Raw genomic sequence first — 18,565 nt, forward strand, 5'->3', positions numbered from 1 at the left:
TCCTACCTTAGCAACTACAAATGCTTGGCCTTTTGGCCAAGATCAAAGTGTAGTATCTGATCTGGCAGATACTGCAAGCTATGACTAGCTAGGACTAGCAAAGACCAGATGTGGGGGCAACCCCACATGCCTGACCATTAACCAGCTCCCATTTCCCACCTCTCGAGAGCTGGTCCCCTTTTTCCCTTCCCCCTCCCTTCACTCCTCACATTAAAAATCGGCCTTGTGCCTAATTTGCTTGGTGGGGAAGCAAATAAATACCATCTGTTCCGGCAGATGCTGCAGGCTATGACTAGCAAAGACCAGATGTGGGGGCAACCCCACATGCCTGACCTTTAACCAGCTCCCATTTCCCACCCCTGGGGAGCTGGTCCCCTTTTTCCTTTCCCCCTCCCCTTCACTCCTCACATTAAAAATTTGCCTTGTGCCTAATTTGCTCGGTGGGGGAGCAAATAAATACCATCTGTTCCGGCAGATACTGCAAGCAAAGACCATATGTGGGGGAAACCCCACATATAAGACCTTGGTCAATGTAGGGGCAACTCTTCATACCAATTGTCACTATCCAGCTCCCCTACTCCCCGGGGAGTTGGTCCCCATTTCCCCTTCACTCCTCACTTTAAAAATCGGCCTTGTGCCTAATTTGCTTGGTGGGGGAGCAAATAAATACCATCTGTTCCGGCAGATGCTGCACTTCAATTTCTTGTTCTGTCAGTGGAGGGAAAATCCTTCACGACTGAGACAATTTTTATTTTTGTTCCTTTTCTCCACGTTAAAAAACGACCCTGGTGTCTAACTCTGTCTCGTGGGGAGGCATTGTAAATAGGAACTACAAATGGGGACTTGTCTGAAAAAAAAAAATCGAATTATTGAGTCCATTTGAAGAAATCACCAAAGAAGTATGTTACAGAACATCAACCATATCAATAATAATACGTACAAATTTAGCTCTGAGGTTATTTTTGTCAAAAGCTGTCCAATCTAATTCTAGTATTTCTGACTTTAGTGGAATCCTTTTTACCATTGTTGAACCATTCAGGTTATCAGTTGAAACAAGATTTTCATACATGATAAAAACTTGTCTACTTTCCTAGACCCATTCAAATATTAATTTTAAAAGATTGGCATAGAAAACATATTTAGAATTGGATTCTACGTCTACCTTTCACTGATGATCAGCAGTATACATTACCCTGCTGAGGATGAAGAAGCACGTGCAATTTTTTTTTTTTTTTTTTTTACAAGGTAGTCACCACTTATCAAGGCCCAGAAGCCACTTGGGGATAAGGGTTATTGCGTGTACAGTATGTTAGTATTGGAGATTTGAAAAAGTGTCTTACTTAAGGGGGCGGTTCATAAGGAATTTGTTTATGTTCGACTTGAAGACATCCAGGTTGTAGTCAGGTGGGAAACAGGCAAACAGAACAGAGTTCCACAGGCGTGCACTTCTAAGAAAGAAGATTTGTTCATGGAATCCACGTTTTGGTTTAGGCACAGATAAAGAGTGGGGAAAATTTTTGACAGTGGTTTCAGCTAGACAAGTGTTTATCGTGAAAGATTGGCAAGGGGGGAGGGAACAGATATTGGAGCTCAGACAACCACTTGCCATGGAAGTAATGATAAAACAAAGACAGGCTCGCATCTTTCCTGTGGGAGAGAGGTTGCAGGGAAGAGAAGAGGGCATTCCCCACTAAGCCACGAAGTCGATTTTGTACTCTGTCAACGCACGATAGGCTGTTTTCAGCAGCTCCTGCCCAGATGTGGCAGTAGTACTCCGTCCTCCGACATACTTGGCTTTAATATAGATAGAGAATTGCATAAGCAGTGAGATATCTTCTGGAGCGGTAGAAGGATCCTACCATTTTTCCAGTGACCTTGGCAACTGACTTGATGTACGTGTTCCATTTCAAGTCAGGAGTAAAGGTCATCCCAGAAGCTTATCAAAACATGGAGCCTCCCCTAGACGAGAGTCATCCATTTCAATTGATGCCAGATGGGGATCAGAGCGTTGATGATGTAAAGATAGAAGCTTAGTTTTAGATGCATTAAAAGTAACCAGCCACCTCTTCCCCCACTGTACCACGCACTCGAGATCAGAGGAGAGAGAATCAGAGAACTTTGTCATTTACGGCCTTTGATGTGTTGCCATAGATAGTCGTGTCATCAGCATAGATGTCAACGAATGATTTAAGTATATGTTTTGGGTAATTATTGATGTAGATTAGGAAGAGAGTTGGGCTCAGGATGGATCCCTGAGGGACTTCAGCATTAATACTGAGGGCCTCTGATTTCTGCCCATCAACCACTACTCTTATGAGCCTATCAGAGAGAAATGATTTAATGATTGAGAAAACATTTCCAGTTATACTGTAGCTGGAAATCTTGTGAAGTAGGCCCTTATGCCATACCTTATCAAAGGCCTTTGATATGTCAAGAGCAATTACCCAAGAAAGGAAGCCCTTGTCGAGAGATTCACTAATCCTATGAGATATAACCATTAGCACATCTGCTGTAGATCTAGCCTAGCAGAATGGAAACCATATTGCATGTCACTAAGAAGGTTATTTCTGCTGAGGTGGTTAACTACTTCTTTATTTAATATGGATTCTAGCAACTTACTCATGACACACAGGAGACTTATTGGTCTGTACTGAGACGGTGATGACTTATCACCTGAATTCTTAAATACAGGGCAACTGACGGCATTCCAATTAATTAAAGTTCTCTGCATAACTATTATTGTTTTAACATCTTTATTTTATTTTTGTATTGGCTTTGTTCGCTGTGATTGTTTACAAATGATTTATTTCTGATTTGTGCAGACGGTTCTGCTTTACGCTGAATGATCAGAAAAAGTCCCTTCTGATTAATGTTTATCAGTTTTAAAATAAGCAAATGAACTTGGCTGTTTTTGAGAATAACAGAATTTTTTTTATCTGGTAAACAGTAATCAAAAAGGACTTTTTCATGGCATATATGTGAAGCAGAATGATTCTCACAAACTGGAATTTTTTAATAAGAGATTCGTTCATTTTTCATACAAGAATTAGCGACGCTATAAAATTCCTACCTTAATAACTTATCATTGGGGACGTGTTAAAAAAATTGTCAAGTTACAGAATCCATTTGAAGAAATCACCAAAGAAGAAAGTCATGGAACTTCAACCATATCAATGATAATACCTACAATTTTAACTTTCAAAAGCTGTCCAATCTATTTCTGATTTAAACGGAATCCTTGGCACTGTTAAACAATGAATCAATGGAAACAAGATTTTCATCATAACTAAATGATAAAAACTTGTGTGTCTACTTTCCTAGATCCAAGATTTACATTAAATTTCAAAAGAATGACATGGAAAACAGAATTGGATTCTACATCTATTTTCTACTAATGATAATGAAGCAGAACCGGCAGATTACACTTCTTCAAGCACTATTGAGGGCCAAGAAAATCAAAGTGAAATTAAAACTGTATCCCAAGCTTGTTTGATGAATTAATTTCGAATAAGCCTACAGTAACAAATGAAAACTTAGAGCAAGTAGAAATTAAGTTAAACCTGAAAACTGCAACTACAACAGAAATACAAGAATCACAGTCTAATCTCAAAAGGAGTAAATCCCTTATGGTGAAGTGCACAAAAGCACTTGACTATTATGTAACTTTACAACTACTCACAAGAGGTGATGATCCATTTCAGTGGTGAAAGTAGACACAAGAGACCTTACCACTGCTGAGTAAACTGGCTTCAAAATATTTAAGCATACAACCTCTTTAGTACAGGTGGTAATGTATATGAACCTACAAGGAACAGGCTGTGTCCTGAGAAAAGAGAAAGTCTAATGTTTCTACATTACAACTCAAAAGTATTCAACTTTAAATACTGAGGAGACTATGAGAGCATAGGAGGCAGGCAGCTAGAACAGAAGAGGAAGTAGAGCAGCAGCAGGTGCAGAACTTCTGGTTATAGTTATTCACTTAAAGAATTACAATGTGTACTTTGTAGTTGGTTTGTAATTTCTTTTTCTTATGTTATTGTTTAATTATATTCATTTAAGAATTAGAAATTGTATTTTGTAATTTTATTTAATAAAAACAAAAAGCCATAATAGTGGCCAGACAAATGTTAAGTTAAATTAGCATTTACTATGTTAATGTATCAAAGCTATCTGATGGGTTATTTAGCAGTGATGAAATGATTTAAATTTAATAGGAAAGAGAAAAGTAAATAATCAGTCGATTAATCGGATTACTGATTACCTGCCGATTAATCGGCAATGATATATATGTATTTTCAAGTAAATATTATTAAAAGTAACGGAGACTTTTCATCAACTCTATATATTTTAACTTATTGCCGTTTATTGCATATTTTAGTTTTCACTTTTAATTCTCATTTTCGCTCCTTCGGACTTTTACTTCAACACCTGATGATGATTCGTGGACTAATTGAAAGCGTTCGTGATAACAACATCTATGGAACTTTTATTAATATTTTTGATTTTGATACAAAAAAGATTATATAGAAAATTGAAAAATTAAAAAAAAAGAATTATAAAGCAAAGTGTCTCCATTGCCTTTAATAATATTTGCTTGAATGAAAAAAAAAATGCTGCCTAAATATACCAATATATATATATATAAGTTATAAAATATATATGGCAATTAAGCTACACAGATTATTCCGTGTTTCATCCACGCTAGGATTCAGCAGGCTTAATTGCCATATATATTTTTATAACTTACTACCTAGCACTACCTATGTATTGAGCGTTGTTGAAGTAAATACTTAAAGTTTATGCATAAAATTATACTTTCGTATATTAATTTATGTGATTAAATGAAGTAGTCATATATATATATATATATATATATATATATACATAAGATAAATAAAATAATCAACTAATGAAAAGGAAATAAAAATTTAGAAATTGTTCAAAACCAGTTAGATTAATTCATCCCTGACGACAATGAATTCTGAAGGATTGGAAAATACTCGGACTTATGATAAATATGGTGATTACATCAGCGAGTTCTTGCCAGAAGTGAAGACTGGTATTCGGAAGTTGGAAAGGATCGAAAATAGAATTAATAGACAAAAATTGTCTATTTTATTTAATGAAATATGCCATAGAGAAAAAATGCTGCCCAATATACACATATATATAAATATTATATATATTTTCACAAAAGACAATAAAAGTAAAAAATGAGAGCATCATATTGTGTATTTTCATATTCCTTACAATTGTTTTGTCACCATTTGGACAATTTCAGACATTATGTCATTCAAAAATATTCCAAAACAGCCTCTCTTCAGATGGCGAAATACACTATTTATACATATATGAACATACTTCTAATCGAATATATGCCTTGTCTGTATCATAATTCAGACATGAGTTACCGTCACACTAATAAAAATTGTCAATCATTACAAAAATTAACAATTGCTGAAGATTGATAAAAATTGTCACTCATTAAAAAATTTTTTTGTTGCTAATTTTAGTAATTGGCAAATTTTCTAGCAAAATATTATCGATTGCTAATTTAATAAATTGTCAATTTCTAAAAAAAAACTGTCAATTAGTAAAAAGTCAATTGCTAAAATAAATTATCAATTGCTAAAAAGGTTAAATACTAAAAAAGGAAAAGTGCTAAAAAAAATTTTATTTGCTGAACAAGAAAATTGTTAAATTGTTAAAAAAGTTTATCAATTGTAAAAGATGGTCAATAGCTTAAATTGATAATTGCTAAAATAATCTTTGAAATTATTTAGAGAAAAATCAGTGACACAAAACTGAATGTTGAAACAAGTTAACTTATTTTATTGATATAAACTAAGTTATGAAAACATTTTAAATTAGAAAATCTTATTTTGCTGATAGCAGCAAAATAAAGAAATCCAACTTATTTTGGCAGGCAATTTACAAAACCATTTTTCAACTGTTTATGGAGTTACAAAGAAAAAGAATGGTAAATAAATTATGACAAAAAGGCTTAAAAACAATTTGTTCACCAACAAGTATTAAAAAAGTAAAATATTTTTAATATGTCTTAAAATTAATTTTTTTTATGTACAATAAGTTTTAAACTTAATTGATAATGTTTTTGAAATGTTACCAATGAACAAGATTATAATTTTAAAATTGTATGGTAAGTTTTCAAGAAAAGTCGAAACAAAAGTTTTAAAGTGAGTTTTAATATATATACACATTTTAGAAAGGAAGAAAAACTTATATCTTTGACTTTTCAGAATACATCAATTATTGAATCAATGTTTTCTCAAAATTCAAAGTTTATTAAAAATGAATAAATTTGCTGTAAATCAATTTTCACGGCGTACAAGTAAAAATTGAAAAATCTTTACAAATGTATCATCTCATATTGTGTTAAATGAAAAGTAATCATAATGGAAGTGATAGTTATTAGATAAAACCAGACTAATCACTGGCTCAAATCTCATTGCCCTTTGGAAAAACGTGCCAAACTGACATGGAAGCGCAACAGCTAACAAATTGAATTTTTGTAATATGATTCATAGCACATTAGAGGTCAAGTTACATTTTTCTTTTGATAGTAAATAAAAACAAACACTCAAGACATGGATCATTTAAATACAAATGGAAACAATCTTGATAATAGGGCATAAGTTTCTCTATGAATGTTTTCAACTTGGACTGTTTTGTGAACGACAACTTAAAACCATAGTTGTACTGTTTTGATTGTTCAGAGAATTATTCTCATCTTGGGTGTCATTGGCACAACATTCTGGTCGTTGAAACCTATGTTGAAAAAAAAAACATGGAGTTTACATCTGACAGAAACGTTGTGCTAATAACCCCAGAATGAGAATAATTGTCCAAACAATCAAAACAATACAAACATTCTTAGCTCATCTAAAAAATTCAGAACTGCAACTTAAAATCACATTTAAACTCACTATATTGCTGAGTAACTTTTAAAAAAAAATGGAACTATCTTTATATGCACAATACTGTGCACATGAAAAAAAAAAAAACTATTAATGAAATAAGTGAAAAACATACATTTATAAAGTGAAAAAGTTTTTCAAAACTTTACATTCAATTTTATCAACATTCCCCAAAATAAATGAGATATCACAAATTAAAATTGATAGCAATTTCATTATACTGATACATTTTCGCACTATAAACTAGACTGGTTTGTTATAGCTAGTCCTATGAATAAATATCCAAGTTAGTTCAATTACCAGAAAGTTCTAAAACAATTTTCCTTTCTCCAAATAAACATTTTAGTTGTATTAATTGATTTTTTTTATTATTATGAAAGAAAAAATATTGCTGAAAAAAAAAAAAAAAAGAAAAAAAAGTTAATACTTTTTATTTTTAGAAAAACTTGCAAAATATTAAAAGAAACCAAAAAAGATTAAAATTTAAATGTTACAGCAGAAATACTGCAGTTTTTAATTAACTTTTACATTTAAAAATGTTTAGTTAGTTATGAGTAGTTTGAAAAAAAAAATTTTAATTTAATTTTTTAAACAAAAAATTTCCACATTTTCACATTTCAAATTTTAGAAGAAATTTCTTTCTAGGAGATCATAATACCTGGTATGATTAAACAGATTTTTAATGGGATATTGTAATTATATAAAATTTAATAAATAAGACAAGATAGAAGAACTCAATCATTGTTTGTGTTATAATTGAAAACTTTAGATTCTATATTTTTTTTAATTAACATTTTAGAATCTTTAAAATTCATAATACGTTTACTATCTAAATTCATATTACATTTACTATCTAAATTCATACTACGTTTACCATCTCCATTCATATTACATTTTACCAAATAAATTCATATTACATTTTACTAAATAAATTCATATTAAGTTTACCAAATAAATTCATATTACGTTTACCAAATAAATTCTATCTATTATGTATTACAAAATAAATCAAAACAAAAACAAAGTTTAAGGAATCAATTTTTCAACATTTTCTTACCATATCCTTTTTTTTGATATTCATAGACAAGCTCTTGTTCTCTTGGATCTGCAGAAGTAAATCTTGGAAGACGAGATGTGACACTTGGCAAACAAAAGAATGCTGTTCTGAAATAGTCTTTCTCTTTTGGACCTCTTTTCGATCGTTCTTTTGCAGGACGAGGACGCGATCTTAACATGACTGGCTGAGGATAGGAACGTCCTTTCTCTCCTTGTATAGGTCGCTTATAATAAGCACAATTATTGGAATTCATTGGCATTTCACTTGCAGACGAGTTTATATTGCACATGGACGAGTTAATATTACTCATACTATCCATCCCATCATCATCATGGTCGATACTCAAATCTTCTTGCATTCTGTTTATTGAATTATTCGATAGATCATTTCTCATCATATTCACGGTTTCTTCTGATCTGTTTGGAGAGTTCATAGGGAAAGATTCAGTGTTTGAATGAAAAGAACCTCTGTTTATATTCACATTCAAATAATTGTCTTGGTTCATCATCAAATTATTTGTATTATAAGCTTCCCTATTTATTGGGGAGTCTCTCAGAATTGACGAATTATCAGAAAAAGACGAATCTCTTGTAACAGAACAATTTGATGAGAAAGCGTCACACGTTACAGGAGTCATTGAGGTATTGTTATCTCGACTTAAATTAAAATTATCTTGACTCGCAATTGAATTACAAAAGGTTTCTCGATCTAAGGAAGTGGTTGAGGTTGTTAATGAGTTTCTATCTAAAGGTTGTTGTGCATCATTCACAACAGATGCAGCCGTGTATGTATCTCTGTTTGATGAAGACGAGGAAGGAAAGAGATTTCCTCGGTTTCCTGTATATGAGTCTCTACAGTCAGATGAGGTGAACATATCTTGATTCATGGTTGACGGATTTAATAAAGAATTTGTAGGTTTGCTATTAAAATCATCTTTTGAAAGAGGATAACTCTCACTGCTGTCCCCAATAGCAGGAGACACAATTCCATAAGAATTTCTATTTACAGGTGGTGCTAGATTAATCATGTCTTTTGCAACCTCTGGTGTCTGATTTGTTATTGGTTTTATATCACCTTCACCAACTCTTTGATTGTGTGAAGTCTCATATGTATCTTCTATGTGATTAGAAGTGTCCATAGGTTGAGTTGTCATGGCTTGTGTTGCATATGAATTTGAGTTGTGGTTGTCATGTTGTGGTTGTGGTTGTGGCTGTTTGGCAGGATTCAACTGCATGGAAGTTGGTATTGCTAAGGTCTCATTGGCACTGTTCATTAGCAACTGAGTAGCTAATTCAGTGAGAGGGTTTTGTTCAGGAGTATTATTTACTCTTGCATTGTTTTGTTGAGCTAAAAGTGTTGCCAGTTTAAGCATCACTTTAGTATTATCATCCATTGTTTTAGTTAAGTGATGGTAATGCAATTTCTGGAAAAAAAAAAAAAAGTATTGAGCAAAAAATTACAACAAAAAAAAAAAATCAAAAAACATTTAGTGAAGATTTCAAAATATTAAAAACATTTCTTACAAAATATTTTTTATGTCATTTGTTTTTATGAATGCAAAAGTTATCAGCAAATTGAAATGCAAATAAGAACTTCCAGAAATATTCTGATAAAAAGAATGACAAGTGCATATCATCCAGATTCTATGAGAGCAGACTATGCAATTAGAAAATAAAAGGATCCATTGCTTTCCTACTAGAAATATAGTTCAACAATCAGCTCAACAGAGGATTGTCTGCTATGACATCATCGTCCAAAAAAGAAAATCCTGCATCTTTGATTCACATGGAGACTTTGCATTACAAGTATATTATATAAAACAACAGTTAAAAAAAAAATTTTTGTTTTCAACACCAAAAAGCTTAACAAATAACATGTAATTCTCATGCCTTTCGTCATTGATTAATTTAAAATATTTTCTTTAATTCTAATTGATATACTATTTTTATTTTGTTTATTGAAAAAAAAAAAAGAAGTTTTTATGACCTGAATATTTTTTCTTTGGGACAAAGTTTTAATTCACATCTGACTATTCTGATTTTTTCTGCTTTCACATGAATAAAAGAAATCCACAAGTTTGGTCTGAAACTTTAATGATAGACAAACAAGCAACATTGATCCATGTCCACCCTCTTACCTCACTCAACTTACATGACACAGATCAAAATTCAACCCTCCTTTTCCCTTAGAAAACTAATTGTTCACTCTCTAGTAAACAAGATATACTGTATATTGTATTATTACAAGGGTGCTTTTTACTCCACCTGAATGGATCAGCGGGGATTGCAAATTACATCATAATGACTGAACTTATGCATTCATGACCTGAGAGTTTAATCTCTCTATTGCAGATATTGACGGTGTGAGAGACTAAGAAAGCAACTTCTGCCATGTTTGTTGAACGTTTACAAAGCTGATGTAGTTGATGTCAATAGTTAAGAAATGGGTCCATCCATTTCAAAGTGGCAACAGAGATGCAAGTGACAAAGCGTGCTTCAGACTTTTACAACTGAGACATCAAAAGAGGCTGGCAAAAGTGCATTGAGAATGGTGGTGACTATGTAGTAAAATAAATTCTGGAATACAAAAAGTTGCTTGTTTTAATGGTAGCACTTTTGTCTACATAGTTCTTCAATGTTTTAGTTTTTGAGTTAAAAAATAGGAGGTCTTACTTTTGGAATGAGCCATGTATATTAATATATAAAGGATTATAAAAATAAAAATATATTATTTGTTATTTAACAAAAACAAAAAATGTATTTTGATGTTCTTATTTTACTGCCGAATAAAATGGTGCATCATGAAATATCTCTCACTAAATATTTGAACCTAATGATTCGGATAGTAGTAAGAATTTGTGATAAGTAGAATTTTTTATTTTGTGGGATCCTTTATTTATTCTCAGCCCTGTGCATTAAATATAACACAAAATAATTTTTCAAAGAAACAGAGAGTGCGGTAAATTTGAGGAGACTCAAACGCCAGAAAACACAGCTTGTAATAACTAGTAAGCAATCATACAAGTTGGGGAAATATCCTCAACAATCAGTCCAACAGAGGGTGGGTCGCTATGGCATCATAGTCCAACAAAAAAAAAAAAAAAGAAAAAGACAAAAGGTTGCACCTTTGATTCAGGTGGGGCAAAAAGGAAACTAAGATTTGTGATCTGCTCGCTTCTTGACTCAAGGAAGGGAGAAGAAATAAAGGAAAGAGAGAAGCACATCATAATTGTTTATTTTAGTGGTGACAAGGAAGCAAATATATGATAGAGATCTTGATCATAATTCATACCATCAATAAGATTGGCTACTACAACTCATATTTATAATTTGTAATAAAGCTTATACTCTCTCTCTTCTTTAAATGCTAGTTGATGAAAAGGCTCCGATCTTCTAATTTTCAATATTGTTTTTGGAAGATATTTTATCCATAGAATTCACAGCAAGCCAAGTTGTCCAAAATTATTGATGAACTTGAAGAAAAAACTTTGAAGAACATAATTTGGTCCAAGACTGGAACTGAAACTATTTTTAAATAGACATGGCTCAGACTTGAACAGATCAACATGTATTTTTACTGAATCATGGCTCATCTACCTAGTTCATTGCATAGCAAGTAAAGGAATGCAGCCAGACTCGGTTAAAGTGGAATCAATTAAGGATGTGCCAAGTGTAAACAAGATCTACAAAAGATTCCGAGATGTGCCACATTATTTATTACTTATATTTCTCCCAAATAACAACCACCATTATATCAATTTCAAACGAATTATATCTGAGTGTCATTTGCTAAGCCTCAAATCATAAGGATACTGTAGCAAATCATCACAAAATTATACAGACCTAAAACTCTGTAATCATAATCTATATTTACACTTATTTTCCTTGGCCTCTGAAATGAAATTACATCTCCCTATACTGCCCATATTTAATTTTCATTTTGTGGCCATCAAAACTAAGCCTATCTTTAAGACTCACATTACACATCCATCATATTATTCTTATACCATTTCTCTCCATGCAATGCATGTCTTCAACTTTCACTAGCCAGGTTTCAGTTCTACAGATCATCACACTGCATACACATGCCTGATAGACATCATTTGGTCAACAGTGGTAACTCTCTGCTAGTTAGTAATGACAGAAGTTTCCTGAATTTACTCCATCCACTCCTAATTCTTGCAATCACACCAGCAGCTGCCTATTCTGTGCTCCAATTATATCACCAAGATAACAAAACTTCTGAACAATCTCAATAGCTTTGCTATTCAGTTACATTTTCTTTACATCTGCATTCTCATCTGTCGTCATTGTCTTGAACACAAATTAGTTTTCATCTCAACTAGTAATTCCATTGATTAAATTGCACCTAATTCTCTTTCCACAAACTGAATAAGGTAATTTTGATCTTGATCTTTGGTTTTCAATCTCAGACCCTTACTTTCTATAGCATTCCTCCAGATCATCCATTGTTTCACAGGCATGTAATAAATCAACATACACCATCTCTTCCGGTCAACCCATATCGACCTTCCTGGATAATACTTCTAAAAAACAAATGAAAAGCAATGAACTCCGTATAGAAACCTGATGTACTCCAACTATAACATTAAAACTGTCACTAAATGGACTGTTAATTCTAATGTAACTCAGCATTTCTGTACATTGAATAACCTTCACCAACCATTAAGATTAATTATTTTATAAAAATTATTAATAGCAATCATTGCACGAGATTGACATTCATCTGACTCATAAATTGTAACAATTTTTACTCAGGAATCTCGTCAACAGAAAAACACAAAAGATGCCAACTCAATTTTCTTTTCTTGCTGTTGTTCCAACTCACTATGTCAATTTTTCAGTATTCCCTTGAGAAAAGTCCTATCTTTTTTTTTTTTTTATCTCAATGAAAATTTGCCTATGTAAAATGATGCTCATCAAGGCACTAAAATAACAAAATTCTATTCTGTAAGTGGAACGCTCTAGGTTCAATCCCTAATAAACAACACATGGTGCTACCTTCACTTTTTCCTCATGAACCTGCATGATGGCTACTCTCCCTCCTTCGATTTCTTAGTCACCCATGATGCAGAGTGGTAGAGGCCTTTTGATTCTTGCCAAGGAGTGCGCAGTGGCTCACAAGTATAAAAAATAAAACAACTTTAAACACAAACTTGAAACAAAAGACTCCAACACATTCTGTAGATACTGATTGCGTTTTTGGGTGAATGTGCGGTATCATTGCGGGAGACAACCCTCTAAGTGCTACAGTCCACATTATTGTCTCCTGTTGAAACAATGTTCATCAGTTGATGTCAGCTCACCTTGATCTGCTCAAAGCCACAATCTGCATTCAACTGTCCTCAACTAAATAAATGCTAAATATATTGACGTCTATTATCCATTCTTTTGCCTCTGTTACTATCACACCTTGATTAACAATACTATTTCAGCTGACTTTCTGTGCTTTGGCAAACAACATGCTTGCCACTGTCTTTCCACTAGCCACTTTCTATACCTTTGTTCTGTTAATAAATTCATTTATTCCTTTCTGTAATAATTTTGTCGTTTTTTAAATTCCTAACACTTGAGGGAGGGAGAACATTAATAGTATCACATCATTACTTTCCTCATCATTTTTCCAAATGATCAGATTTCATCAACCACGACAGACTGCAAAATGATCACACCAGTCATTTGCCCCTGTTTTAATTTAGTGCTACATCAACAGCCTGCCAGTTTTATCCGGATATGATCTCTCACATCAAGAAGAGTAGAAAATGGATCATGGGTATACTTTCAGCAGTTGCATAACTCTCACTTCTCTCATTTTGTCTTTTAGTCCTCACATTCCAGGAGCTATATTTCTGACAAAGAGGGAAGAATTGCTATTTTCTGGGTCAAGATCTATTCCATCTAACATTTATCATTGACAAGTTTTTGACCTAAAGTACTTTTTTTTATTTAGCTCCTTACATCAAGTGTCTTCATGGCATGTCTGAAGCGATTTCCATAAAAAAAGTGGTCCATCTATTTTCTCATAAAGTGTCAAGTGACTGCAGTCAATTCTTTTTATCCAAGCCTGGTATATATAGATGGCATTTACAGATGCACTTGCTGGGAGACAGCATCCTTTGGTGTAACATGATACCAATGTGTTGCTTCCCAACCAAGCACTTCAATCAAGCAGCAATTCTCTTCATGCTACAATGGTTTTTTCCACAATGAATTACCTGATATATATACGCATTGCAGCTGCAGTTGACCCCCATTCATACAAAAACTGTCTGACACACTGGTCGCAAGAAGGCGGAGTTATTATCAACTGAAATCTCCTGCAGTATCCTCTTTTCATAAAAAAAATAGACAATAGTTGTCAAGTAATGGTTAATGAAATTGGCCGCTAAACTGCACAACAGGTGTTTTTAAAGTCGATGAGAGTAAGAAAGTGGTTGCCATTATAATGGGTAATATCCTTCCACCACTGTGCTGATGTTGGGTAAATTGATTGACACACCTCAGTGATTGATGACTTGTTTGATCTTTGATTTGGCTACTGCTAGATCTACGTGTCTCATGAAATACAAATGCCAGTTCTGTACACGCTAGTGAACTGGCATTGACTAATACAGTAATTTCTTCTCCATTGACACACCACTCTCCTTGGGCCGGGTCTTTGTATGCTTTTCTCTCAACATTTTCTAAAATCATTGTGACAAGAAGGGTATCACTTGTTTGATCGATCCCACCTTTCATTCTGTTTTTTATTATACCCACTGCCACATGAAGCCATCCACACACTAGTGGATGTTCCACAAGTTTTCCAAACAAGGAAAAAATGGTACATCATGTGAAAACTTCAGAGACGCCAGAAATCACATTCTCTCATTCCCGACATCCAGGACAAGCACACGTGCTTCATCTCTAATCAACGCCTGGATCCTTACACCTTAGGCCAAACTTTGTCAATTTTACTTCGATGTGTCTTGCTGACTTGACATCTTTATTAATTTAAATTTCATTGAGATATGCTGATATCGTCTTTTCAATGGTCTCCTTCTGAGATAGCACAGCACTGATGATGGTCTTCACAATGCATCGCACCACATTCAATGCAGAACCCAGTCTGATTAGACAATATCTCTTGCTGCGAAATACTACTGTCTAGAATGGCGATAAAGATTTGTCGGCCGCACTTGCTGATAGGCCCTCTTCATATTGAGCAATGATATAGTTGATCCTTTCTGGTGTTATCACCTTAACTTGCTTGCACATACATCAAAATCGGCTGTGTAAGCCTCTATATATTGATTGAACAAGCAATAGGTCTAAGCTCTTGGTTATAGCACCAGATCAATCAGTGATCTTTGATCCAAGTGTGTCAAATTCTTATTCATATATAGCTCTAACATTTGCGGCTAAAGGGTACTCTGTGATGTCATTTCATAACTTTATTATCCATCCATCTCCAAAACACAGTTTAGATTTGTTGGCATTGAAGTCTGTCCAATCAAAGCAAAGTGCAACATACACTAGTGTCTTGGGTAATTTCATAGTCCCAGCTAGTATAATTAATAAGAACACCATCCAGTATCTTGATAGTGTCATATTCAAACAATAGGTCAGAACTCAGTATATCTGTCACCAAAACATTGATCTCAGCAGATACACCAAAGTCCACACAAATCCTTACTACTGCTATTCCACAGGGTCTCACCATTTATCACCATTACTTTAATGTTCCTCCTGCTTCAGGTAAAGCATAATCTTGTGCTTATTATGATATAGGAGCAGAGTGTTTGGTAGACATGTACTTGAATAATTAGTTGTGTCCGGTTTACATTTCGTCTGGAGAGGTGAGCAACGCTGATATCTTGTCTCCTGACTTTCGTTTCCTGGACATCTTGAGGCCATGTGTAGGATCCCAGTACACAGGAAGCACTGTATGCCCCCTATATTGTGTTCATTCAATCCTTTGTAATGTGACCACATTGCCCACAATGGAAGCAATTCACTTTAGCATCTGGGTCCAATCCCAGTGGATTTCTAAGGCCACCACTGTACAGCCATTACAACATACTCCCCAAAGATGTCCCACCACAAATGAGTATATGAAATTCTGTTCAGGCAACCCTTCAAACAGAATGACCAGTTTCTTCACTACTGCAAACACATTCATGGTCTCGCCTGTCAATAGTGATAAAACGTTTGTATGATGTGCAAAGGTCCATTGCAAAAGCTCTGTTCAGCAGCAGCACTTATCACTCGTCAGCTTAACACCGATCTTATTATTCGTGCTTAGTTGCTTCCTGTTACTCGCAGGGGAACAACCAATGATCTGTTTAGGTCAGTTCCACTCTTAACCCAGTCCACTCGACGTGGACCCGTTAATTAGTTTCAAATCTAACTTTTGCATCTGCCATTATGTCACCAATAGTTATGAGACAGTTCCAATATTGAAATGAAACAATCAAGAAAGCGTTGAACGTCGAGAAATTAACTAATATCGTCTATTTCCCCGACATGTCATGAAGTACCAATGGCTTGAGTAAATTAATATCCGTGATCGCCTCAAAATTATTTTGGTATAAAAATATAACCTCGAGCAACAACACTGTATTATTGTTATATTTTGAAAGTTTAAAAAAATTAAATTGCACCAAAATAAATATAAGATGAATTGGTGTGACGTCGTTTTAGCGGCCCATCCCCTGCCCCCAAAAAAGCACCAAGAGGGGACATTTATGGTAAATTTAAATAAAATATTTTTTAATCATGAAATTAGTAAACAACAAACACTGATGATTATGAAGACGAAAGCACAATCCAAACATTTAGTGTTTTCATAATCAGTCAAGAGTGGCGGTTGAGAAGTGGAGTTGAAATCCTAAATATGCCTTAAATTAAAATAAATATATATATACTCAGAAAAACATCGTTAAATTTGCCAGCATATTTTAAAAGCCTTGTGCGATTTTCTTTTTGATTATGATTTTGTATCACAAAAAGGAAATGTACAGTTATGGTTGAAGAATCAAGATGGAATGATATTTCAATAAACACCGGTTTCAATCCAATCTGTTTCCTCTTTCTTAGGAGCCGATATTTACGGCAACTAAAAAAAAAAAAGCTTATATTGTATAAATATATATAAACAAAAACACGCAAATAGGTCACAAATATGAGTAGATAAACCCAAAATAAATTATTTGGGACTAATTTCCCAAATAGCGACGAGCTGTGGGTGGACTGGCTCAGTGGCTCACAAACAGAACAAGAGAAATCTTATATGTAAACAAGACAAATATTTTAATTTGTAAATAATTAAAGCGAATAGACAGAATAATGCAAACAAAAACATTTGAAATTAAATTAAATTGTTTATTTTATTTGATGTTTTAATTAGTTCGGATCTTTTCTTTCCTAGGGCATTTTTATTCAATTCAAAATGAATGAGAAAGTTCGTTTTTTAGTCGTTTCGCACGATTGATTCATTTCTTGTAAAATAAATACGATTCATACTGTATTGTTTAATTTATGCACATAAAAGAAATTAAAATTACATTCTAATTATAATCTGAATCATTCGATGAAAAATAAAAGTATTTTTGAAACTCGTTTCCAAAATCGAAGCACATTTCTTTATTAAAAAAAAAACTTTTAAGAAATTAAAGAAAAACAGAATTGCGAAGACAAAAAAGAAAAATAGTTGCAACACTAACAGTCACTCAGACAATATTCAAATTACAAAAATAGATTTCCGTTAGCAGATCAATACAAAACAAAAACAAAAACACAAATTGGCATTACTTGTTGAAAATTTAAATTTATAAAAAGGTCGTTTTGTTTAAGAAACGTCTAAAATATCGCGAAGCGGCGATTTTCTTTTTTGTGGCGCGGGAGGAGGAGGGAGACCGGATCAAATAGCCTCTTATTAAGAAAGAGAGGGAAGGCTGGAAGATTGTTTTTGTGTTTTTTTTAATGCGTTTAATAAAAAGTAATATAAACAATGATAAATGAAAGCAACTACCTGTTAATTAGAGTGCACTTTCATTTGTAGTTGGCCGGGTTTCATGACAGGTTTTTCATCCTTTTGTTTTCGCTGCTAAATGTGACAATCGAATAAACAAGAGATGGAGTGCATTACTAGGTTGAGAATTGAGATGGCGTCTGATTGGCGGACAGAGATTAATTATGGTCTATTTCTTCTTATCTCCCCTTCGTCTTCGCCTCCTCTTTGCAGTTGCTTATTTTCTTCGCTCCAATTTCACATAATTTATTGTTTTTACATTATATTTATTCTAGTTAAAATTTATACATTATACATTAATTTTTCAAACCCTGTTCGATACGAAGGTCCTAAAATTTAGCAGGTGTTTTTTAATCTGCAATTTATTATTTATTTTTTATAATATATATTTTTATTTTATATATTATATAAATCTACTCTTAATAATTTAGTTTTAGAGGGCTAAGATCAAACTATATTATCCGTTAGCTTCTAGTAGGCCACCCGCCCAAGCATTACCTCCTCTTTTAGGTGGAGGGGGTACTGCTTTTGGTTTGAT

General features: G+C 33.5%; 1 protein-coding gene across 1 annotated transcript in view; it reads right to left on the bottom strand.

Annotated features, from left to right (window-relative positions):
* The window catches only part of LOC145287994 (uncharacterized), a 36,081-nt gene extending 17,908 nt beyond the window's left edge, over positions 1–18,173 (bottom strand). Inside the window, exons 1-2 of the mRNA XM_080135990.1 lie at positions 18,028–18,173; positions 7,996–9,418 (exon numbers count right to left, since the gene is read on the bottom strand). Of these exons, the coding sequence (XP_079992116.1) occupies positions 7,996–9,388 (1,393 nt within the window). The 5' untranslated portion in view covers positions 9,389–9,418; positions 18,028–18,173. The remainder of the gene's footprint in view (positions 1–7,995; positions 9,419–18,027) is intronic.
* Between the last annotated feature and the right edge of the window lie 392 nt (positions 18,174–18,565).

Source organism: Euprymna scolopes, chromosome 11 (genome assembly GCF_053919585.1).
Source record: "Euprymna scolopes isolate OS-2025 chromosome 11, ASM5391958v1, whole genome shotgun sequence".
In the NCBI taxonomy this organism is placed as follows: Eukaryota; Metazoa; Mollusca; class Cephalopoda; order Sepiida; family Sepiolidae; genus Euprymna; species Euprymna scolopes.